The 26,936-nt window shown below is 39.3% G+C and overlaps 2 protein-coding genes across 2 annotated transcripts; both read left to right on the forward strand.

The window, feature by feature from the left end:
* The first annotated feature begins 10,751 nt into the window (after window positions 1–10,751).
* On the forward strand, window positions 10,752–11,732 carry OR51F2 (olfactory receptor family 51 subfamily F member 2). The gene has a single exon (XM_002693314.5). The coding sequence runs from the start codon at window positions 10,782–10,784 to the stop codon at window positions 11,730–11,732; it is 951 nt and encodes a 316-aa protein (XP_002693360.2). The 5' UTR covers window positions 10,752–10,781.
* Window positions 11,733–20,334: 8,602 nt separating this feature from the next.
* On the forward strand, window positions 20,335–21,288 carry OR51A8B (olfactory receptor family 51 subfamily A member 8B). Its single transcript, NM_001390312.1, has one exon. The coding sequence runs from the start codon at window positions 20,335–20,337 to the stop codon at window positions 21,286–21,288; it is 954 nt and encodes a 317-aa protein (NP_001377241.1).
* Window positions 21,289–26,936: the final 5,648 nt, after the last annotated feature.

Below are 26,936 nucleotides of genomic sequence, written 5' to 3' on the forward strand. Positions count from 1 at the left end.
ACTTTTTCATACTAGCCGTTGCCCTGCTGACCAGAGGATGACTTTGTGAACATCATCCTCTGCCAGTATTTGATGGAATTATTTGGGTTGAGCCTACTGTTTGTTCCAGTTGGTGACTCTTAACTAAGAGTCAGTGACTCGAAAAATTCATCTGGAGCTCACCTACCTGACACTTTTTCACTATTAAATCTCACTTGACCTGAGTCTTTGACAATCCTTAAATTCTTTGATTAATTCTTAACTCCTTTATAACAAAAACATGTAGGCAAGAAAGATATCTTTTCAAATCTCCTTTAACAAATTTATTGACAAATGTTTTATTCAACCCAACCCAAAGGTATCTAATAGGGGTTTCTGTAAGACATGTAATAAACCTAGCTTCTTTCTGATTTTTCCTTAGATTTGCAACAATTTGAGAGAGGTGTGGCTCTAAACTTGTCTTGCTCAAGTTTGGAAGTAGATAATCCTATTTAGATAATAGCTATAGATTTTCTCAAAACAAACAGTCCTATATGGAGTATGGTGAAAATTCAGAAATACACACCCATTATCTGGGCACTAGGGCTTTGTTTAATCCCCTTCTGTCTGTCCTGGTCTTCCCAAATTGTCACATATTCTGTTTGAGGTAGAAGCTTCCTCCCAAATTCCTTTTTGCCTCCTGTATGTCATCCCCTCACTTGTGAGGATGTAGTCACTGAGACTCAGTGGCAGCAGCAAAAGCACAAGTTGTACCATCTTCACCAGGTTGTACCATGGGCACTGGTGAAGATGCTGGCCAGAGATACAATTTATCAAAGTAGATAATAATCTATTTGATTAACTGTGGAAGACATTGCTATTTTTGTAGATATGCCTTTACATTTTATTGTTCCTCTCACAAAGACTCTGCATCTGCATTTAAAATGAGAGAAATAGAGCTGAGGCTAGTTACATGATTTGCCCAAGACCACATAATAAATTTGAAACTGAAAGTTGCTCAGTCATGTCTGACTCTTTGTGACCCCATGGACTATATAGTCCATGGAATTCTCCGGGCCAGAATACTGGAGTGGGTAGCTTTTCCCTTAGCCAGGGGATCTTCCCAACCCAGGAATGGAACCCAGGTCTCCTGCATTGCAGGTGGATTCTTTACCAGCTGAGCCACAAGAGAAGCCCAATAAATTAGTGCCAAGTGCATAAATCCACACCCAGTGATCTTGGTGGTCCACACCACTGCCTCTGCTGGATAGTGATTGATTGGGACACTCACTCTGGTAGCACACAGAAGAGATTTTTGCCTGCCCTGTCATGAAAAAGCCAGATACAAAGGGGACCTGCAAATTATAGGGAAATCTGCATTTGAATGCAGAACTCTGCTTTTCATTGGACTGGTTACCTCTATAACAAGATTCCAGGTTGATTTTCTGGCATCTCTGGGTATAGACTGCCTTCTCTAGGATGGCGTCTTTATTGCCTTCTGCCCATGAGCCTTAATAGAAAACTCACCTCTTCTGTAAACTCCTTTAGGGGTGGTGACTCTTCTCAACCAGGGTTCAGCTATTCATATGCTGTAGCCCCTTTCAAAACCAGTTTGTCTCCACTGATTCATCTATTTTCCAGACTCTCTAATGTCTTTTTAACAGACCAAAGTTCCCTCCAAAGAGATACATCTCAGCTTCCTCATTCTATTCTGCTGATTCTGACTTTCAGATCACAGATTCTCCCCCGCTTGGGTGGATAATGGAGAAGCAACGCTGACCTGCCACCCAAGTTTGAAATGGGAGAGGGGAGCCCTAGAGAGGTGCCTGTCTTTATTCTCTGCACTTTTTCCTGAATTCCTACAGAATCTGGTGCCTGCACTCTGACTCATGAAGTGAAATAGCAGTTCAATCCATGTTTCTCAAGCTCAAAGGGATAAAGACCTAAATGGGATGAGATTTAGCTAATGAATACCTTCAGGGAAGTTGAGACCCTGATTTTGCACTTGGGGGCACTTAAAACTAAGACCCAGAAGAATAATTCTGGAGTAGTAAGGGGTTCAGATCCAACCTCCCTCCTGGAGGGTTTGTGTATGGAGGAAGTCTTCCTACTTTTCTAGAGTCTCCCTGGAGGACACAGAACAAGCAACATGTCTTCTTCCCATCTCAGACTGGAATCAGCAGTCATAATCTCTGAATGTTGAAAGTTTGTCTTTATCCCTTTATCTTCTTAGCAGGCAAAATGGAAGATAACATGAATTCTGGAGAAAGCAAAATGTTATCCCAGAAATCCATGGTCCAGTGTAAATTAAACAGAAATGTGACATAAATATGGGTAATTGAATCAGAGTCAAGGGAAAAAAGTGATTTTATTTTGTTAAATGGATGCCTCCTCTTACAGTGGTGTGTGTTTGCATGCTCCGTCACCTGAGTCATGTCCAACTCTTTATCACCCTGTGGACTGTAGTGCCCAGGCTCCTCTGTCCATGGTATTCCCTAGGCAAGAATACTGGAGTGGGTTGCCATGCTCTTCTCCAGGGATTTTCCCGATCCAGAGATCAAACCCGCGTCTTCTGCATCCCCTGCATTATGGGTGGATTCTTTATCCACTGAGCCACATAGGAAGCCAGATATGTGTTTCAGTTCAGTTAAGTTCAGTTCAGTTCAGTTCAGTCGCTCAGTTGTGTCTAACTCTTTGCAACCCCATGAATCACAGCACGCCAGGCCTCCCTGTCCATCACCAACTCCCGGAGTTCACCCAAACCCACGTCCATCGAGTCAGTGATGCCATCCAGCCATCTCATCCTCTGTCGTCCCCTTCTCCTCCTGCCCCCAATCCCTCCCAGCATCAGAGCCTTTACCAATGAGTCAACTCTTCACATGAGGTGGCCAAAGTACTAGACTTTCAGCTTTAGCATCATTCCTTCCAAAGAACACCCAGGACTGATCTCCTTCAGAATGGACTGGTTGGATCTCCTTGCGGTCCAAGGGACTCTCAAGAGTCTTCTCCAACACCACAGTTCAAAAGCATCAATTCTTCGGTGCTCAGCTTTCTTCACAGTCCAACTCTCACATCCATACATGACCACTGGAAAAACCATAGCCTTGACTAGATGGACCTTTGTTGGCAAAGTAATGTCTCTGCTTTTGAATATGCTATCTAGGTTGGTCATAACTTTCCTTCCAAGGAGTAAGTGTCTTTTAATTTCCTGGCTGCAATCACCATCTGCAGTGATATGTGTTTAGTTACACAAAATTGTATGTTATTTATTTTTCTAGACACTTCTTGGGTTTTAGATTCTGTGTTGAATAATGTTTATTTAATCATATTTCAATCAAAATTGATTTGCTTTAAAGTTCAAACAACTGAAACACAAATATAATATGTTTAATAATAGCTATAAGACCATACTAAAAAGCCACTTGATTAAAGAGGAGAGTGAACAAGTTGGCTTGAAGCTCAACATTCAGAAAACTAAGATCATGGCATCTAGTCCCAACACTTCATGGGAAACAGATGGGCAAACAGTGGAAACAGTGTCAGACTTTATTTTTGGGGGCTCCAAAATCACTGCAGATGGTGACTGCAGCCATGAAATTAAAAGACGCTTACTCCTTGGAAGAAAAGTTAAAACCAACCTAAATGGCGTATTGAAAAGCAGGATATTACTTTGCCAACAAAGGTCCATCTAGTCAAGGCTATGGTTTTTCCTGTGGTCATGTATGGATGTGAGAGTTGGACTGTGAAGAAAGCTGAGCACCGAAGAATTGATGCTTTTGAACTGTGGTATTGGAGAAGACTCTTGCGAATCCCTTGGACCGCAAGGAGATCCAACCAGTCCGTTCTGAAGGAGATCAGTCCTGGGTGTTCTTTGGAAGGAATGATGCTAAAGCTGAAAGTCTAGTACTTTGGCCACCTCATGCGAAGAGTTGACTCATTGGAAAAGACTCTGATGCTGGGAGGGATTGGTGGCAGGAGGAGAAGGGGACGACAGAGGATGAGATAACTCGATGGCATCACCGACTCGATGGACATGAGTTTGAGTGAACTCCGGGAGATGGTGATGGACAGGCAAGCCTGGCATGCTGTGATTCATGGGGTTGCAAAGAGTCAGACACAGCTGAGCGACTGAACTGAATTGAACTGAACTGATAAGAACATATGGACTTCTCTGGTGGCTCAGACGGTAAAGGGTCTGCCATATATAGATTTATATAAATATTCAGGAAAATATTATGGTGTAGGTGACTATATTAATATCTAGGAATGAAGAAAGGAGATAAGGATAAGGGCATTTCTTGTCTGCACCCTGCACAGCAATAAACAAAATTGAAAATTAATGGAGGAAAAAAAAGACTGTTTACATTTATGGAACATTTTATAAAGATAGTGAAATAACTAAAAGGGAGATGGCAAACATATTATTTAGATTTTCTTCAATCTGAAACATACTATTAAGTATTTCCCAGGTGAGCCTCCTGGGAAATTCTAGTCTTCCACCTAGGATTATGCTGCTCATTTAATTTTACTCTCTCCAAGCCTCAAGGTTCTCTTGGCAGTAGGGCTGAGTCACATGCTGGGCTCCTCAGAAGGCTGGGTCTGAGAGCTACACTGTACAATTGGCTGAGCAGTAGAGGAAAAGGCAGCTGCCCCTCTGTTGGGAGCCAGGTAAGATGCTAAGACCAGAAAGTGCAGACCAAGAAGAGGGACTGTTGAAAGCTCATCAGAAGGGCAAGGGACAGAGCAGAGGGAGGGATGGGGAGAGGGGAGGCAAAAGACTGCACAACTGAAAAGGGAGAGTAGAGTGATCAGAGTGACAGCCCCAAAGCTAGAGCTTGTGAAAGTTAAGTGACACGTTTGCAAGCACATATATGTCTACAGGAAAAGCATTAAATTCAGTTCTATCAAGAAACTGAGTGAATTGTACTTCTCTGTGGCCCCAATTTGATATTTATCTTATATTTTATTGTTATTTCACACAGCTTTTAAATTTGATTTCTGTCTCCCTATTTGTTAGAAAGTAAGTTTTTTGAATTCTTTCACTTGGCATCAGTTCCACCTTTTTTACAGGATCCTCACAGTCTGAGCTTCTAAGAAACCTTTTATGTTTAGAAAGAAGTACTTCAAATACATCTTGGCATTTGATCATTATAGAAACAACTGGATATTGGCAGACCAGGGAGTTTATTTTTTAATTGAAATATAGTTAATTTACAATGTTGTATCAGTTTCTAGTGTACAGCAAATGATTTGGTTATACACATATGTATAAATATTATTTTCAGATTCTTTTCCATTATAAGAAATTGAGTACAGTTCCCTGTGTTATACAGTAGGTCATTGTTGGTTAGCTATTTATATATAGTAGTGTGTATATGAGATAAAATAGGAGTTTGGAACCATGGATATTTAAGTCCAAGGTTTATGGGTAAGGAATCTTAGATGGGAATGGGTTACCAAGGTCTACCTCTCACCAATGTCAATGTAGGAGCAAGGACTCGTACCTTCATCTTTATTATTATAGTGGGCCAGAATAATACATCCCAACATCCATGATCAAAACCTCTGGACACAAAAATTTGTTAAGTGTTATTGTTCCTGTTCCCAACTCTCTTACCGTGTATCTAACCACAGACTGTCATCAAATAAATAACACATGCACAATCTACTTTAAATCAGATGCAGCAGTATTCTCTGGCTTTGGCATTATAATGTGTATATTTGCTGTACAATTTATTTTACTTACACGTATCTTTTGTAACCAGTTGTATTTAAGTTTGACATAGTGTGTTCTGTACTGGTATTTTACTTAAGTGTTTTCATTTCATCTTATTTAAGAAGGCACTCCTTAAAAAATATGCATTTTCCCTTATTTATTCTAATATTAATTATTATAGCTTTTTTTTGGTCTTGAAATTTTTAACCCAAATGCAGAGATGTGTGAAATAGGGATCCTTTCATATTATTATAAACTGTTAACCAACTGACCAAGTATTATCTATCATATCAAATTTTTCCTGGTAACATGCCACTGTCATTATATTCTTTATCTTCATTTAAACATTTTTTGGAAATACTCTTCTATTCTGGGGGTATATATTTTAAACCTTTGACCATTACATTTTTTTAATGATAATAACTTTCAATTACATTTTGACATATCAAAGGATATCCCATCTTTGTTGCTTCAATATTATACCAAATATATTTGCACATTTATAGTATGTAATGCATTTTATAATACATCTGTCACTATCCATTAAAAACTTTTGTGTTATTGACTGATAACACTTTGAATTTATGGGAGTGTTAATGGGAAAATTCACATCTTTTCACTGCTGAGTATTCATTCTTACTTTTAGAAAAGAAATAAAGGACTTAATTTTCTTCAGTAAATTTTTACAGACCTCCCCTATCTCTGCCAGACACAAACTTCTGTCATACGAATGCATTTTATAGCTTTGTAGCTATTATAAATAAATCATTACTTTTATAAAATTTCCTCAGCAGTTAATTTCTTTTTTAAAAAAATTTTATTGGAGTACACTTGGTTTACAATGTTGTGTTATTTTCAGGTGTACAGCAAAGTGAATCAGTTATACATATACATATATCCACACTTTTTAAATTTCTTTTCTCATATAGGCCATTATAGAATATTGAGTAGAGTTCCCCGAGCTGTGCAACAGGTTCTTAATAGTTATCTATTTCACACATGATAGTTTGTCAGTCTCAATCTTCCAGTTTATCCCTTCCCCACCCCACCTTTAGCCTCTGGTAACAAGTTTGTTTTCTACATCTGTGACCTTACTCTCAGTGGTTAATTTCTGTGGCAGAAAAAGCTATTAATTTGTGGTATTGATCATCTATACCATCACTTTGGCAGATTCTGTTTTTAAGAGTTTTCAGTCTATTCTTTAAATGATTAGTTAAAACCTAAATAAAGACATTTTTGCTTTGTCCCAAAGGTAAGACATTTTTGCTTGTCTCCTTTTATTTACTTGTTTTTTTTTCATTTATGAAGACTGCTCCATTAAATGTTGAATAGTAGTTGTGTTAATAAATATCGTTGGGGCTCAGGGCAGCCCATCCCAAAATACATTACAATGGCATGTTGATTATTTTGAATTAAAAGTTACTTTAGAAACAACCTTTTGCAAGAAGGACACACTGAGTGTCTTCTCTCTTTCTTAAAGTAGGAAATAAATCTCCCACGTGAAACCTTCCCTGTACTGTAGGGTAAAGAGAGGACCTTATCATCAGAGACAGCGAATTCAGAGCCCAGAAGGCTGTACAGACAAACCTCGCTACTTCTTTACTAATTTACCACCCCAAACCAAAACTCTGTTTAGATGTGTCACTAATTAAGCACCCAAGCCTAAGTTTCTTTGTCTGGTCATTTCCTCACAAATATGCTGTTTCTTTGTCTTAAGAGTATAAAGCTGCCAGCTTTGGCCACTTCTTATGTTCCATTTCTATGAGACTTCCACACTCCACATGTAGAAATCAAATTTAATATGTGTGTGTGTGTGTGTGTGTGTGCACTTCACCTGTTAATCTGCCTGGTGTCAATTTAATTACTAGATTAGCCAAAAACTAAGTATAGGTAGGGGGGAAATTTTCCCCTCCCTAACAATATCTTTATCTTGTCACTAACTTTAACTGATCTGCTTTTCACAGGTCACTGGTAAATACATTTTCTCCAAATTTCTGAAAGATAACTTTCATTTGGAACACTATTTGCATTTTATATATTAAGAATTTTATCATAGATTGCCATTGAATTTTCTGATTTCTTCCTCATCTCTTGAGAAAATCATCATTTGCTTCCCTTGCTCTGTTGGTATAGTCATTGCATGGATAGCATGGGCCCATTTGGTGATTGTTTTTCTATAAATGTTATCTATTTTGTATCTGTTGCCAAATATAGTATTATACTTATGCATACTATTCTATTATAAAGTTTTATTTCTCTGTTCTTATCATTTCTCATCCAGTTAATCATGCTTTTTCTAAAATTTTCTTGAAAAAGTTCACATATTTTCTTTTTAAATAATCGACTTTGGTTTTATTGTTAATGCATTAATTTGTGCTCATTTTCTGACTTTTATTTAAATATTTTCCTAACATCTTAAGCTGAAAACAAAAAATGTTTTATATCATCGCTTTCTGCATTTAATAAAAGAAAGTTTCATTAAAACAATGAGGTTTTGACCAATATGAGCTGTGCTTAGTTGCTCAGTCGTGTCTGACTCTTTGCAACCCCATGGACTGTAGCCCTCCAGGCTCCTCTGCCCATGGGGATTCTCCAGGCAAGAATACTGGAGTGGGTTGCCGTTCCCTCCTCCAGGGAATCTTCCTAACCCAGGAATCAAACCCAGGTCTCTCCTTGCAAGTGGATTCTTTACCATTTGAGCCACCAGGGAAGCCCATCATTGTTTTCTAATAAATGTATATTTTTCAGGTTAATATACTGCACTCCAGTGCGTTGCCTCACAGGTTCTGATATGTGTTTTTCTAATTCAGCTTAAAGTATTATTTTTTTTCATTTATATTTTTCTATCATAGAAAAGATTTTTAATAAATGAGTGTTGCTATTGATGTGGAATCCTTTGGTGGGGGTTCAGGGGGAAGTTGCTGAGTGGTGGGAGGAAAATAATAGAGACTTATGCCATATAATATATATAGAAAGGAAATTTCCAGAAAGAAGGGGTCGTCAGAATAATATGTAAGTGGTAGATAAATGAGATGGTCACCAAAATGATTCAACTGAATTTGGCGGTTCTATTATACTTTGGCATTGTTTTCCATACTGGGTATATCCTCAACATCTAATTCTCTGGGCCCTTTGCACACAAAACTATTCATGATGAGATTCTTTTCTTGAGAAGCCTAAGCAGCATCATACCCACACAACTGACATGGAATTAACACATTAGGTGTCTGAAAGTAAACATCTAAAAAATATTTGTCATGGACATTTGTCGGACTACGTTAGAGACCACTTCTCTATGTGCCTCAGCCTCACTGAATGAGGTCATACATGCACTGGGGTCATACTTGAAAGTTCCAACTTCAGCTCTTCTATGTCTAACTCCATAATTTGGGGCAAATTAACTTAACCACTTTAAGCATCAGTTTCCCCATTTATATATTAGAGATAACATTTTTTGGTACTTGATTGGATAGTTATGATTATTAGATCAGATTATGGATATGAAGATAATAACATGTCACATGTTAAGACATGGTAAGAAATGCTAGCCTTTGTGGTTCAGTAATTGTTTAGTCGCTAAGTCATGCCTGACTCTTTAGTGACCCCATGAACTGTAGTCCACCAGGTTTCTCTGTCCATGGGATTTCCCAGGCAAGAATCCTGGAGTCAGTTGCCATTTCCTTCTCCAGGAGATCTTCCTGACCCAGGGATAGAACCCATGTCTCTTGCTTTGCAGGAGGATTCTTTACCCCTGAGCTACCAGGGAAACCATTTTAGCAGTAGCTTAGCAAATTTATCAAAATGAGATGTTATTGGACTTTGTTAAAATAATTGCAAGTTTTGTCTTTTTTTCTTCCTTCCTTCCTTTCTTCTTCCTTCCCTTCCTTCCTTTTATACTTTCCTTCTTTCCTCCACCTTTGCTAAGTATGTGGTTTCTCTCAACAATTGTTATCTTTATCTTTAAAGATTAATCTGAGGATTATTTAATTAAATCTTCATTTCCTCATATGCCATATATACATTTATACATACTACCTACCTTCTAGAGTTAGTGTATGGGTAAAATCATATAGTGCTTACTAGTATTTGTCAACAACACAGGGAAATTTCAATGAATGAGAGATATACTAATTTTTCTTAGTGTGATTCTTTGGCCCATCATCACATATATAAACATGTGAGTCTTGGAGATGCCTTAGACATGTGTATGTTAGTCACTCAGTTGTGTCCAACTCTTGTGACCCCATTGACTATAGCCTTCCAGGCCCCTCTGTCCATGGAAATCTCCAGGCAAGAGTACTAGAGTAGGTTGCCATTCCCTTCTCCAGGGGATTTTCTCTACCCAGGGATTGAACCCAGGTCTCCTGCACTGTAGTCAGATTCTTTACATACTTCTGGATATATCCCAGGAAAACCTAGTAATATCCACATTTCAAATATGAACTTATTTTTTTGGTTCTTTATTCTAGGATCAATAAATTATTTTAAAAAATCCTGGAAACCAGATTTATCAGCATATTGTTTAGGTATTCTAGTGGGGACTCTTATAGTTAAGAAAAATTGAACTGTGTTATTGTTGCCACCAATTGCTAACTGCTAAGTCACGTCAGTTGTGTCCGACTCTGTGCGAACCCATAGATGGCAGCCCACCAGGCTCCCCCGTCCCTGGGATTCTCCAGGCAAGAACACTGGAGTGGGTTGCCATTTCCTTCTCCAATGTAAGAAAGTGAAAAGTGAAAGTGAAGTTGCTCAGTCATGTCCGACTCTTAGCGACCCCCACGGACTTCAGCCTACCAGGCTCCTCTGTCCATGGGATTTTCCAGGCAAGAGTACTGGAGTGGGTCGCCAGTGCCTTCTCCAAAGACAATTATATATAGACTTAAGAAAATGTTATGTAAAATAATTCAGGGAATCTTCAGGTCTCAAAAATGAGAAATACTGAGAGGCAGGGAAAGAAACTTGTGGCTCTATAAAACTCATAAAATACTAAAATTCCTAGATCAGCAATAGTAATTTAGTGAATCTCAGAGTGTCTAATGATAAGCTATATTTTTATCATATGTTATGTTTAATTATTCAAATATCCCTGTCTTCTCAGCCCCTCATTATGTGGGTCCTCAACAATACCAGTGCTCAGCCTCTGACCTTCCTCTTGACGGGTATTCCAGGCCTGAGAGCGGCCAAGATCTGGGTCTCCATCCCTGTTTGCCTCCTGTATGCCGGCGCCCTCTCTGGGAACAGTGTGATCCTGTTTGTGGTCCTCCGTGAACAGAGCCTTCATGAGCCCATGTATTATTTCCTCTCTATGCTTTCAGCCACAGACCTGAGCTTATCCCTGTGCACACTTTCCACTACCCTTGGTGTCTTCTGGTTTGAAGCCCGAGAGATCAACTTAAATGCCTGTGTTGCTCAGATGTTCTTTCTCCATGGATTTACTTTCATGGAGTCTGGGGTTTTGCTGGCCATGGCCTTTGACCGTTTTGTGGCCATCTGTGATCCACTGAGATACACCACCATCCTCACCAATGCCAGGATCGCCCAGATTGGGATGAGCATGTTGACAAGAAATGTTGCTGTGATGTTGCCAGTTGTGCTTTTTGTCAAGAGGCTGTCCTTCTGCAGTTCTATGGTCCTCTCACATTCTTACTGCTACCATGTTGATCTCATTCAACTCTCATGCACAGACAACAGAATCAACAGCATCCTTGGTCTGTTTGCACTCTTCTCCACGACAGGGTTTGACTGTCCTTGTATCTTGCTCTCCTATGTCCTGATCATCCGATCTGTCCTCAGCATCACCTCCATAGAGGGCAGGCAGAAAGCCTTCAACACCTGCATTTCCCACATCAGTGCTGTTGCCATCTTCTACATCCCTCTCATCAGCCTGTCTCTTGTCCATCGCTATGGCCATTCAGCACCTCCCTTTGTCCACACCATCATGGCCAATATCTTCCTGCTTATTCCTCCTGTACTCAACCCTATCATCTACAGTGTGAAGACTAAGCAGATTCAAAAGGCTGTTATCAAGGTCTTAATTCAGAAGCGACTCCAAATCTAATCTTTAGCTGTCTCAGAATTAAGTGCTTTGAATGAATGCTTTGGTAGAAAGGTGTAACTGTCCACCAAATGCCTAGATATGCCTTCAACAGTACAAACTATTCAACTTATAGGTTGTATGATATTTGCTTAGCTTCTTATTCAGTAAGTTCATATTAATAACACCTAAATTATTTTTGTTTTTAAGATAAAGTGAAATAATGTATATAAACAAATATTTATATTTGAAAGTAGTATGAGGCCTGAATAAAATATTCACCAGACTCTGCAATAATAAAAGCTCAGATTTATGTAGGTAACTTTATTAACAAGCCAGTTCTTTTCTGAATGATATACAAAAAAACACTTCTAATAATTGAAATTTTTCCTTAAAATTCTCAATTCTCTACATGCTTCCAAAACAGATATATATAGAGTGGATCCGAAAATATACATCAGTGTAACCTAACATTGGATCTTATGTAGGTAAATTTATTTTTGTCCTTTATTATGTTATAGGGGCATACCCAGTGTGAATGTAAAATTTCATATCAAGTGCTCTGGATCAGTTTTGCTGCTGTTAGCTGAACATTAAACACTTGTAATAACATTTGTAACATCCCAGGAATGAGGATTGTACTGTTTCCCCATGATCAGCCTTGAGAAAAGAGAGCTCATACTTTTGGCTCATGCTTTATTTCTAACTCTGCCATTATGACTCCATCTATGGGCCCACTGGACCAGCATCAGTGGAGCTAAGGCCCAGTGGTATTTCTATGTAGGTTCTCTCCACTTGGTTATTGAATTCCTCCACTGAGGTGTGTACTGTTTGGTGGGTAGTAGCATGAGATTTGGTGGCTGGTAGCATGAGGTAAGGGGCTTCCCTTATGGCTCAGATGGTAAAGAATCTGTCTGCAATGCTGGAGACCCAGGTTTGATCCTCAGGTCAGGAAGATATCCTGGAGAAGAGAATGTCAACCCACCCCAGTATTATTCCCTGGAGAATCCTATGGGCAGAGGAGCCTGGTGGGCGACAGTCAATGAGGTCACAAAGAGTCGGACATGACTGAGCGATTAACACTTTCACTTTCAGCATGAGATAAAAGGTTTTCACTCTTTATGACCCTCTTCAATATGTACTTCACATACATATTCTACAGACTTCCTTTTTTCTCTTCTTTCAAAGTTGCTTATTCTCTCCCATGACCAACTATCCACACCTTTCAGAAAAGTACAGAAGTCCATGTATATCCACATAAGTCAGATAACCTCTCTTGACAACCAAGAGAACCGCACATTATGATAATTTTTTTTCATCATTTTCTTTTATGACCACCATGTATGGGACTGTTTTGCTGTTGTATTATATTTTGTGGCTCAGACCATAAAGAGTCTGATTGCAATGCAGGAGGCCCAAGTTCTATCCTTGGGTCCGGAAGATCCCCTGGAGAAGGAAATGGCAACCCACTCCAGTATTCTTGCTTGGGAATTCTTAAGAACAGAGAAGCCTGGCAGGCTACAGTCCATAGGGTCACAAAGAGTCAGGCATGACCGAGAGGCTATACTTTGCTTTTAGCACCAAATTGTCCACCAATCCACCCATAAAACCAGTGATAGATTCCATAGGATTCTAGGACAACCATTCATTCACATAATTTATTTGTGCTTTGTATAAATAAATTATGTGAATGGGACCTTGCACTTTGTCTTTCCCACCATAATGGTTTAAACATCCCACATAGAGTAACAACATGAGATTTCACCAGCTACTAAATGTAATCTTGCCACTTATATACTCAGGCATCTGTGTATATAACTGTGCATCTCTACACAGGTAGAACTGAAAATCATCAGGTTCACTATGAGATAAACTTGGTCCAGAATTCCATCAATCATCTTGCTTCAATAATCTCATACTTTAACCAAACAAGAACATGATGGTATATTTGGTTTCCCATATCAGTGAGATATTGTATCCTATATCAATAGTCCTCAAAGAATCTGGGTATTTGTCTTTCCCCAGTGAACAAGAACTTTTGTAAATGGACATGTGTCTACTTGGGGAAAGACCTGGGTATTTTTTGCTGTTGTAGTTGTGTACTTATAATGGCATGGCAGGTTATTTCATCTAGGGAACCAAGACTCACATCCAGTTGATGACTACCCGGTATGTGAAGTGATTTAAATCTTTCAGATAATCTGAGGAGTCATAGCTTCCTGTTAGAGTGGTTGACGCCAGTCTGATGGTCAGAAGTTCTCTGTTTTAAATGTATTTCAAGTAATGCCTAGTCACTGTCTACTTAGCTTGTCTTCAATGCCATCCTCTAATGCAACCGATCATTATGGGTGCTGCCACCCTGATTGTCATTAAAGACTTGCTACTCTCTACTGCAGTTAGTTAGCTTACTTCTGATTGTTAAGTACTGCCATGTGGTCTCAAAATCTCTGGGTTTGGCCCCAGATATTTGAGATGTACATGCCCGGACTCTTGTATCTTCTTGTATATAGAAAACTACTAAATTCTGTAGTTTGAGATAACTAGTCTATTTTTAAAAGTAATCTTTTGATCTGACCACCTGCCTTTGTTGCTGCCTTTGTTTGCCTTTGTAGCTATATATCCTAGCTACTCCCCCCACAACTCCTCAGAGCAGTTTTCTCAGTTACTTGAGATGCTGCCTCATGGGTTTGAAGTCCTCAGTAGGTCTGCTGAAAAAAAAAAAAACACAACTCTCAAATTTTAGATTGTTATTTATTTTTTTTTTTTTTTCAGTTGACACTCTGAACTCTAGATGCCAGAGAAGGCTATGACTGTCAGGTGCCACTTGAACTAGATTACGAGGAGGTTGCCTAAGCCTCAGCCTCAGGTAGTTCCAGGCTGCCTTTCTGGGAGGAGGTTTCAGTGGCCAGGTTGTTAGACAGCTCACCCTGTACTAAATCAATGTACAGCCACATAGCCAAGGCTAAGGAGAAGATGTAGGGAAGCTGTTTCAGCTGGGGTGCTGGTCCATTCTGGCTGGGCCCCTGGTTATACCCCTGCTGTTCCACTGAAGAGCTGGAGAACAAGCTCAGTGTGTGAATGCTGGAGGGAGCTATGCACCGCTGGAGCTGAGCACTGAAGAAACCGCACGGTGCCAGGCAATGAGGAACTGACATGTTCTGTGAGTCTGGCCTGAAAGCAACACAGAAAGCAGGGAGAGAAACCCCTCTTGCTCTGGTGTTCTCCTACCACCCTCTAGTGACAAGTCTTAACATTGTGCCAAGTGACAGAAGAGAAATAGTCACAGAATCCAACACCATCATCAAGGAGCAGGCAAAAAGAAATCTGGAGCTGAGAGATGATGAATCAGTAATAAGCCAGATACTATTAGGGGTGACTATTGCAAATCCTGCAGCTCCATTACTGAAGCCTTATCAAATATGCCTTATGATACTCTATCCAGGAAAATAAAGTGGGGAAGATTTCTCCATTGGATCCTATTTGGTCAAAACTGACCCTATTTGTTGTTGATTGTCCCGTACTTCTGGGTTACAGATTCATGAACACTTAGTTATTGTTGTTGTTTAGTTGCTAAGTTGTGTCAAACTCTTTTGTGACCCCATGGACTGCAGCCTTCCAGGCTCCTCTGTCCATAGGATTTCCCAGGCAAGAATACTGGAGTGGGTTGCCATTTCCTTCTCCAGGGGATCTTCTGGACCCAGGGATCAAACCTGCATCTCCTGCATTAGCAGGCAGAGTCTTTACTGCTGAGCCACCAGGGAAGTGGTGAACATGAACACCTAGTTCAGTTCAGTTCAGTCACTCAGTCATGTATGACTCTTTGTGACGTTATGGACTGCAGCATGAACACCTAATAGTACTTATGAAAGTCTTACTCCTCAGTGTCAGCCCTGAGGCAAGAAGCAAGAGGTGCATGGTGCAGGCCTAAAGCAGTCTAATATCTTGTTTTCTCTGTGTGAAATAAATGAATGATGGGGCTGCTTACTGCAACAGTGACTAGACAATGAGGCTGAATGATTTGAATGGTACACTGTAAAAAACTGACTTTTAAGTCAAACCCAGACCGTGAAATTCTAGCCTGAAGAGTTTGTAGGTTGAAAGATTTGGTTGTCTCAGAGTAAGGTTTGGGCCATCCTGCCTGTTGTACTGTAGTTACCCTTAATCATTTTTGTTTTTTGTGCAAGTTGTATTGCCCCTTTAAATCCCCATAAGTCAATTGTTGTTGTTTAATTGCTCAGTCCTGTCTGAGCCCTCCAGGCTCCTCTTTACATAGGGTTTTCCAGGCAAGAATAACGGAAGGGGTTGCCATTTCCTCCCCCAGTGGATCTTCCTGACCCAGGGATCAAACCTTTGTCTCCAGGAAGACTCTTTATCACTAAGTCACCAGGGAAGCCCTATAAGTCAGTTAGGGTCATATATTTATAAACTTCTGTTCCTTTATATTTTAAACCTCAGAGAAGAAAAATGATCCAGAAAAAGGTTTTCATAGGCAACATGCTTTAAAAAGAATGAAAGTAGCTCCAGGGCAATGGGGAAATGCTATGAGTACATGATGTAGACAGAAGTGGTCTCAGAAAGACCACTCAGAGTAATCCCTTTTATCAGAAATATTTGTTGTTAAATTCATGGCCTTTTCCATTAAAAGAATAATATTAACAATAAGAAAAAAGGAATAAGGGGAAAATAAATGAAAGTGGCAGGGATTAGGCAGCAATTTGAATTGGAAGAAGAAAGTAATATATTTTATTTTATATTTTACCTGACTTTACCTAAATTTACTTAGATAAATGTACCTTTTACTTAAAATAGACCCTATAGGTCCAGATTTCTCCTGCCTTCCTTCCTGAAAAAACAAACAAATAAACAAAACACATTTTTTTTTCTTTTTTTTGGTTCCAGCTGCTTTTCCTCCTGGTCCCAATTTGTTACCTGGAGACCAATGGATTTTCAACTCAAAACAATGCAGATACCTGTCAAAAAGTGATGGGAAGAAGTAACATAGTTGAACTTGAGCTGTATAATTGCATTATGATCCTAGAGTGATATGTATATCAAGGTTAGACATTTATATTACTTTATTTAGTACTTTAACTGGAGTAAGCATTTTTGGAGGGGAGTAGAAAACCAAGATTAATAGTCTATGGGCATCTTTTCTTCAATTTCCTTCCTGATCTGATTTGATGACTGTAGCCCCATCCCCAGCACATTCCCTCTTCTACTAACCTGGAGACAGAGTCATCATTGTTGGCTCATCAAAACTGATTCATTTATCTCTTCTTACTTTTTCAAGAGTAAGATGTTTTACTAGATCTTATTTTCTACTCTCTGCCTGAAAAATCACGTCATCCCATAAAATATTATTAAAATTACACCTTTTATTTACTTTCAATCTTCAAAGTTAAGGGCTTGATAAAAATTGATTTTCTCTTCTAAACTTGAGAGTCCAAGATACTAGGACTACTTGTGACCCTTGGCTTTCCGCTCTGTGAGATTAAATGCCTTTGGTTGCCAGTAAATGTGAAGATAATGAAAAAAGGGGGAATCTGTGATAAATTTGAGAGTTCATAAGCTATTTAAATGCATTAGCATTAAAACTAAAACATTGTGATGACCAAATAGAGTTCTGTAGACAGAACTCCACATAAGGTCTGTAATAGTCTAACATTGAGTCTGCTAAGGTACATACTTTATCTTGGAGCTACAGCTGGATATGGCTGCCTTACCAACATCTGAGACTGGCATTCCCAAAGCCTGCACCTGATGTGGGAACAGGGTCACAGGAGTTAAATCTGACTGTGAGACAGAAACTTGCTCTCTGCATTTTCTTAGGAGAGGTTATTATTGACAGACAGTGATCAAGCGAGTGGAGTCAGTATTCCCAGGGGCATAGTATCTGTTCATTCTCATGAGGATGTGCTTGTGCTTCCTAGAGATGTTTATGAGAGCATAAAAAAGGATACGATTCCCAGCAGGCGCTGGAGCAAAGAAGATGCTGAACCTGAATAATCTGAAACCTTGCCACCCTTGTTCTGGGATAAGGTAACCAGGAGCCTGGTAGGTGTCTTGAAGACTCAAACTAAACTTCCTTAAGATGATTTTATGTTTTCCAAGGAAAACTCTGCAATTTATAGGCATCAACCCAATGCCTTTCAGAGGGCTATAGATAAAAATGTTTCATAGGTTCTCCAGCCAAGGGATCAAGCTATGTTTTGGACAGTGTTGATGGCTGAAAAGATTAGGGTCTATAAGTGGGACAGCATACATCTTTGTATTTGCATGATGAACAGTTGAAAAAAATGATATTATCAACAGTAGCTCATTTGTTTAGTTACCTGAATTAGGTTGGGAGCTTGTCAATAAAAACCTCCGAACTTGGAACTTGGAACTTGGAAATGACCCATTTTGAAGGGACTTATTGAGTAAGGATAGACAAGGGGTTATCTTTTTTTCTCTGGCTCTGAATTCCATTCACCCACAAAGGCAGACTGTCAGCTGCATCACTGGGGCTTCTCTGGTGTAGAGTTGTTAAAAGGAGAGTCACCCAAGGTGTTGGTGATGCTGATGCCAGGGCCAAGTCTAAACAGCAGAGATAAGAACCTGAGTTTCAAGTCACCAATCTAAGGGCATTCACAGAAAAGCCAATAACAATGGGAAAAGAACTTGGAAGAGGGAGAAAAGAGCAGTATCTGTGGCTTTTATGAGCAGGACCAGTAGCAATTGCATGAAAGGATGTGAGGCTTTAGGCAACAACAAATAACGACTGTGATATGTGCTGCATGCCAAGGGAACACTAACCACACCTGAAAGGCTGAGACACAGTGCACACTCAGGACTGTGGTGATTGATTTTATATTTTCATACACATGTTCCATGAACAGTACTATAAGATTTAGGTCTCCTTTAACTCCTGTTACTATAGCATCTGTGGTTTGTTTGAGTACATGACCATTGACAACATCCATGATGTTATAGTTTTTCCAGATTGCAATATATTCCAATTTAGTTTTCAGTTCAGTTCAGTCACTCAGTCATGTCTGACTCTTTGCGACCTCATGAACCACAACACGCCAGGCCTCCCTGTCCATCACCAACTCCTGGGGTTCATCTAAACTCATGTCCATTGAGTCAGTGATGCCATTGAACCACCTCATCCTCTGTTGTCCTCTTCTCCTCCTGCCCTCAATCTTTCCCAGCATCAGGGTCTTTTCCAATGAGTTAGCTCTTCATATCAGGTGGCCAAAGTATTGGAGTTTCAGCTTCAACATCAGTCCTTCCAATGAACACCCAGGACTGATCTCCTTTAGGATGGACTGGTTGAATCTCCTTGCAGTCCAAGAGACTCTCAAGAATCTTCTCCAACACTGCAGTTCAAAAGCATCAATTCTTCAGTGCTCAGCTTTCTTTATAGTCCAACACTCACATCCACACATAACTACTGGAAAAACCATAGTCTTGACCAGACAGACCTTTGTTGGCAAAGTAATGTCTCTGCTTTTTAATATGCTGTCTAGGTTGGTCATAACTTTCCTCCCAAGGAGTAAGCATCTTTTAATTTCATGGCTGCAGTCATCATCTGCAGTAATTTTGGAGTCCCCCAAAATAAAGTCAGTCACTGTTTCCATTGTTGCCCCATCTATTTGCCATGAAGTGATGGGACTGGATGCCATGATCTTAGTTTTCTGAATGCTGAGCTTGAAGCCAGTTTTTTTCACTCCCCTCTTTCACTTTCATCAAGAGGCTCTTTAGTTCTTTACTTTTTGCCATAAGAGTGATGTCATCTGCATACCTGAGGTTATTGAGATTTCTCCCATCAATCTTGATTTCAGCTTGTGCTTCTTCCAGCCCAGCGTTTCTCATGATGTACTCTGCATAGAAGTTAAATAAGCAGGGTGACAATATTCAGCCTTGATGTACTCCTTTTCCTATTTGGAACCAGTCTGTTGTTCCATGTCCAGTTCTAACTGTTGCTTCCTGACCTGCATACAGGTTTCTCAAGGCAGGTCAGGTGGTCTGGTATTCCCATCTCTTGCAGAATTTCCCACAATTTAGTGTACTTGATTCATAAACCTCCAAACGTGGTGGCTTAAAAAGAAGAAAAAAGAAAAGTTATTAAAGCACTCTACCACTTCTATAGATGGGCTTCCTAGATGGCGCTAGTGGTAAAGAACCCACCTGCCAATGAAAGAGACAGAAGACACTTGGGTTCAGTCCTTGGATTGGGAAGATCCTCTGGAGAAGAGCATGGTAACCCACTCCAGTATTCTTGCCTGGAGAATTCCATGGACAGAGGAGCCTGGCATGCTACTGTCCATAGGGTTGCCAAGAGTCGGACACAACTGAAGAGACTTAGCATGCACAGACACACTTCTATAGAGTTATTTAGAAGTATATAAGGAATAAAGATAGACTTGAAGAGTATAAAGGTCTTAGATAAAAATGAATCTATTTAAATTTACTCCTTATTTTTCTTTATATAGAAAAAGTTATATAACATTATTTCTTGATACCTAAATGTGAACTGTGTTTAATTTAACTGACAACTAAAGTGAGTTGTGTTCAGTAAACATAACTGAGAATAATAATTTGATTATTTATCTACCAAGAGCAGTATGTAAGAGACCTATTTATGATGCTTCCTCTCAATGCCTCAGAAGCTGCAGTCTCCACATTCCTGTTGATTGGGATCCCAGGGCTTGAGGGTGTGCACATTTGGATCTCCATCCCTGTCTTCCTCATGTACCTCATGGCTATCCTGGGAAACTGCACCGTTCTATTTGTCATCAGGACAGAGCCTTCTCTGCATGAGCCCATGTACCATTTCCTCTCCATGCTGGCATTATCGGACCTGGGCCTGTCCTTCTCTTCTCTTCCCACCATGTTGAGGATCTTTTTGTTCAATGCCATGGGGATTTCTGTTGATGCCTGCATTGCTCAGGAATTTTTCATCCATGGATTCACAGACATGGAGTCCTCGGTACTCCTGATCATGTCTTTTGATCTCTTTGTAGCAATTTGCAACCCCCTGAGATACTGCTCCATCCTTACTAGCTCCAGAGTTTTGCACATTGGGTTAGCATTTGCTTTTAAAAGCATTCTCCTAGTTCTTCCCCTCCCTTTCACTTTAAAGAGACTCAAATACTGTAATAAACGCCTGTTATCCCACTCCTACTGCCTCCACCAGGACATCATGAAGTTGGCATGCTCTGACAACAGAGTTAACTTCTACTACAGTCTGTTTGTTGCACTCTGTATGATGTCAGACAGTATGTTAATTGTTGTCTCCTATGTGTTTATTCTGAAGACTGTATTGGGTATTGCATCTCACAGGGAATGGCTTAAAGCTCTTAACACCTGTGTGTCCCACATCTGTGCTGTGCTCATCTTCTATGTGCCCATCATTACCTTGGCTCTCATGCATCGCTTTCCCAAGCATACACCCTCTGTGGCTATGATTCTGATGGCTGATGCATTCTTGCTGGTACCACCCTTGATTAATCCCATCTTGTATTGCATAAAAACTCAGCAGATTAGAGTGAAGGTTCTGGAAAAATTGGAAAAACTGTGTCTGAAGTCTAAATGATGAGGCAAAGGTGGAAGTTCCATTTTCTCTGCATCAAATTGTCTCAGGAGTAGGACAACATTTCTTTCAAATAGAAGCTGCTTCCATTTACTTTAGAGTCTTTAATTATATTAGCCAACTAGTTAAGTAATCAATTAATATCTATCATGGATGTCACACACCACAGCTTTTTGATATTAAGGAAGAAGAGGCTTACAATTTATAAAGTAGGTAGTGATCCTGTTGTTGTTGTTGGGGGAGACTGAGGCCATCTATCCTCAGGTAAAAGAGTAAGAAGACATCTAACCTCAGAGAAGCTTGTAAGTAGGAGTTCAACTATAATTGGGAGAATTCTGCAAGATTCTGGACCATTTAGCATCTTTATATTTGCCTCTTGGTATTTGATTCCTCCTCGTGATTTACATTAAATCCTTTCCAATGTGATTAGGTTTGTCTAAGTAAGTTTTCTTCCTTGCTAACCAAAGGGTGGTGCACTGATGTGCCTCAGCAGCATCTGGGAAATAATAAGAATCATAGGATCTCATCCTTCTTCAAGCCTACTAAGTCAGAATCTGTCTTTTAACAAGATTCTAGGTGGTTGGTGTGTACATTAATGACTGAAAAATACAAAATACTTTCCTGGGATAATGTGAAAAGGAAACCTAGAGAGTGTGTCTTTTGCTAAGGCCAATGTGGAGGGAAAGTGTAGGAGGAAATCCTTGGGGCACAAAAGATGGAGACCTACATACGTCATCAACATTCATACATCTCTCTCATTAATGCACTGTGAATTTACACAAGGAAAGAGTTATGAGTGATTCAAATTTAAAAGTCTCTTCAAGATGAAATACTTCATCCATTGTATATGCTTGGCAGGTGTATCTCAATTTGAACTAAAAGAATAGTCTAAATGGAAGGGTGTGGGTAAAATGGCTAGCATAAAGAAGTATAATAAACATTAGAGAACAAATTATGGTTCCAGAAGTTCTTATTAATATCTCTATCCCCATATGTGCTGTTGAGAGGAGAAAGAACATTTAAGTTCTTCCTGAAACTTATGATTCAAGTTGGTGTGGAATGATTTTCAGAGAGAGAACGGTGCTATGAATGGTAATAGTGAGCCCTGAAAACCAAAGATGTTACAGGATTGATGTGGGTGTGGCCAGTGGTGAGGAGAGAGTGAGAGCCAGGGGAGAGCAGTTGAGGCCCTGCTGTGACATGAAGAGCTCTTTGCTCCCATCTCTTCTGTCTCTCTATGTCGCTTCAGTCGTGTCCGACTCTGTGCGACCCCATAGACGGCAGCCCACTAGGTTCCCCCGTCCCTGGGATTCTCCAGGCAAGAACACTGGAGTGGGTTGCCATTTCCTTCTCCAATGCATGAAAGTGAAAAGTGAAAGTGAAGTTGCTCAGTTGTGTCCAACTCTTAGCGACCCCATGGACTGCAGCCCACCAGGCTCCTCCGTCCATGGGATTTTTCAGGCAAGAGTACTGGAGTGGGGTGCTATTGCCTTCTCCGTCCCATCTCTTAGTAAAGTAATAAAAACATGGAGGCAGTCAGTGATTCTACATTTAGTTCATCTACCACCAAGTTACAAAGGGCCATTCAAATGCTTTCAGTAGTTTCGTGTATACAATGAGGTGGTAGGAACTTAAAGAAACTTCCAACTGTAAAATTCTTTATTCAGATTAAATATGCATATGAAGTTTAAATATATTTATTTTAATTTCCATGATTAATTCCACAAAACTATCATTTATTGAATATTTTGTATGTTCAGACACTATGATAAAGAGACTGGACTGCATGAAATCCTTATTGCACCTATTTTACAAACATGGAACAGCTAGTGCCAAATCACTCAGGAATAATGGACTGAGGACTCAGCCAGGCCAATGTGACTCCGCATTCTTTATATCCAACATTCTACTCTGGGTAAAGAAATGGGAAGATGGATGTTGGTGTTTCAGGGAGGAAGAAAGAATGGGCTTTGGGTAAAAAAAAAAAAGTTTCTCAGAGACCTCATCACTGTTCTTCAAGACCAAGCTATTTCTCCATTCAATAATTTTAAAAGAGTATTTTGTAGCAGGGGTTTTGAATTAAGGCAAATCTGAAAATAAATTCTGTTTAGTAACTAATTTTATAGACCTGGGGCATTCTCAAAATCTCACCCTCAGTATTCTCATTCATGAAATTGAGAGCTGCTGCTGCTGCTGCTAAGTTGCATCAGTCCTGTCTGACTCTGTGCGACCCCAGAGATGGCAGCCCACCAGGCTCCTCTGTCCCTGGGATTTTCTAGGCAAGAATACTGGAGTGGGTTGCCATTTCCTTCTCCAATGTATGAAAGTGAAACGTGAAAGTGAAGTCACTCTGTCCTGCTCAACTCTTCATGACCCCATGGACTGTAGCCTACCAGGCTCCTCCATCCATGGGATTTTCCAGGCAAGAGTACTGGAGTAGGGTGCCGTTGCCTTCTCCATGAAATTGAGAGACTGACATCTAATTAGTTTATTAAGAGAATATATAGTATATCTTAAAGAATAGTTTGATAAAATATGAAGCTATAACTGTTTCTGTATTCCTAGAATATGTTCTAATATATCACTGTGTATTCTTACCTTGTTACTAAATGGATTTGATCTTAAAATTTGATTTTTTCACTTTTCATTTAAAATGTGTTCTTCTGTAATCACAAGTAACAAGGATGTTTCAACTGCTCAACATATTAAAGTAGAGAATTATTATTGTGTTAGTGAATGCTGAAAATGCATTTAATAGGATTCATTAAGTGAGCTTATTAAAAATTTTTAAAAAATACAACATAAATGAACTATTAAGTGTTATAAAGTTTATTCAAAGATCTAGCAGTCAACCATCTAGCAGTGCCAGTAAGTGAAACACTAAGGCCATTTAAATAAAATGAGAAACAACATTTTTTGTTCACTCTTAAACTTTCATAACAGATTGGACATTCCAATGAATTTAATACAATAAGAAAATAAAATAATTTATATGAATATTAGGGGAACATTACCTATCATCTATTTTTACTTATGAATGCTATTAATAAATACAAATAAAATACAAAAATTTTAAAATGGTCCTAAAATTTTGTGATAATTTGGTAAAGTACATACTAATGCAAGATAAAAAAATGTTTTTCTAAATCTAGCAATATATATGTGGAGATAGAAATGGCCAATTATCTCAGTTGATTAGAGTTTGGTGCTATTAACACCAAGGTCCTGGGTTCAATCCCCATGCAGGCCACAGAAAGTTTTCCCCCTTACTACCCAAAGTGATGACATATTAAGGGCTTCCTAGGTGGTGCTAGTGGTAAAGAACCTGCTTGCCAATGGAGGAGACTCGAGAGACATGGGTTTGATTCCTGGGTGGGGAAGATCCCCTGGAGAAGGAGATGACAACCCACTCCAGTATTCCTGCCTGGGGAAACCCATGGAGAGAGAAGCCTGGCAGGCTACAGTCCTTGAGTGTGACTGAGCACACACACACACAGAGAAATGGTGTAATGTTTTATTTATAATAGCAACACAATCATACATTTTAAAAACTACATAGAAATAGACTTAAATAAAGTGAATAATTTTATTGAAAAGTGTAGAAATGTTCTTAATAAATGAAATACATAAATTGTTGGATGTGGAAACATCGTGAATGCTGATTTGTTTATATTTAATCTACTAAAAATGTAGTTCTTGTTAGAATTTGATAGTTTTTCATTGCTTTTGAAAGAGGATCACTTTACACCACATATTAACCAAATCACACTATGAGGCTGGTCTAATAGATCAGTGATATGTGAACATATATGACACATATATATATATATATATTGTTGTCCAGTTGCTCAGGTTTGTCCGACTCTGTGACCCCATGGACTGCAGCACACCAGGCCTCCCTGTCCATCACCGATTCCTAGAGTTTGCTCAAACTCATGTCCATTGAGTTGATGATGCCATCCAACCATCTCATCCTCTGTCATCCCCTTCTCAGCATCAGAGTCTTTTTCAAAGAGTCAGCTCTTTGCATCAGGTGGCCAAAGTACTGGAGCTTCAGCATCAGTCCTTCCAATGAATATTCAGGGTTGATTTCCTTTAGAATTGACTGGTTTGACCTCCTTTGCTGTCCGAGGGACTCTCAAGAGTCTTCTCTAGCACCACGGTTTGAAAGCATTCATTTTTTAGTGCTCAGCCTTCTTTATGGTCCAACTCTCACATCCATACATGATACTGGAAAAACAATAGCTTTGACTACATAGACCCTTGTCGGCAAAGTGGTGTCTCTGCTTTTTAATATGCTGTTTAGGTTTGCCATAGCTTTTCTCCCAAAGAGCAAGCGTCTTATAATTTCATAGCTGCAGTCACCATCAGCAGTGATTTTGGAGCCCAAGGAAAGAAAGTCTCTCACTGTTTCCATTATTTCCCCATCTATTTGCCCAGAAGTGAAGGGACCAGATGCCAAGATCTTCATTTTTTGAATGTTGAGTTTTAAGCCAGCTTTTTCATATATATATATATATATATATATATATATCATACTCCATAAGAAGATTTCTAAAGCAAAGTCCATATCCATACACACACCTAAAATATGACATATATGCTGCTTAGTCAGTCATGTCTGAGTCTTTTCGACCCCATGGACTATAGTCTGCTAAGCTCCTCTTTTCATGGGATTCTCTAGGCAAGAATCCTGGAGTGGGTTGCCATTCCCTTTACCAGGGAATATTCCCAGTCCAGGGATCGAACCAGGTCTCTTTCGCTACAGGTAGATTCTTTACCATCTGACCCACCAGGGAATCAAAAAATATGACATATATAGTTTTTTATTTCAGTGAGAAAAAGAGAATGTATGTAATAGATGATGCTACTACGAGTACATAATTACCTTGTTAACATAAAATTGGACTTAGAAAGAAAAGTCATTATAACAGTTCTTTTAAAACAGGTTTAAGAGAATATGTGCAGGACAAGTTAAAGACACTTGTTTTAAAAGCAACACATGAAAAACAAAAAATATAAAGATATATAGAAGTGGATTTGATCATGTAAAACTGTATTTACTTGAGATTTGGTTGCTTAAATAATGAAAAAGGCAATTACTATATTGGCAAAGGTATAAAAAGGATTTTACATGAAGGATTTCTTGCACATTTTGTTTTTAAAACCATAAACAATCCAGTAGAAAAATGGATGAAGGCTTTTTGAAGAGACTTTCATAGAGGAAGAAACAAAATAGCCTACAGATATGTGAAAGACACTGTTTCTATTAGGAAAATCTGATGTAAAGTAAAATTCATCACTAATAAAATTGATGAAAGTTTGAGAATAATGGTAACAGGGAATTCTGATGGACATGCAGAAAACATACACTCCTAACAACCTGAATGGTTGTGACAAGACTTAGATTCTGACTGTTTCTGGGCCATGGATGTGATGTTAATAGGGGCTCACAATAGACTACTCCCCTTCTCTAGGGCTCATAAACTTTCATCAATATGCACATGAACACTTCAAGGGACAGAAATATACATCCATGTACATGGACTTTTGTGTACCTGAATGACATTTTATGCATGATGAATTGAGTTCTCAGTCATGGAAACCTTTGTGTCAGGTAACCAACAAATATGGAGGAAACATCCTTCTCA

This window comes from Bos taurus, chromosome 15 (assembly GCF_002263795.3).
Source record: "Bos taurus isolate L1 Dominette 01449 registration number 42190680 breed Hereford chromosome 15, ARS-UCD2.0, whole genome shotgun sequence".
Lineage (NCBI taxonomy): Eukaryota > Metazoa > Chordata > Mammalia > Artiodactyla > Bovidae > Bos > Bos taurus.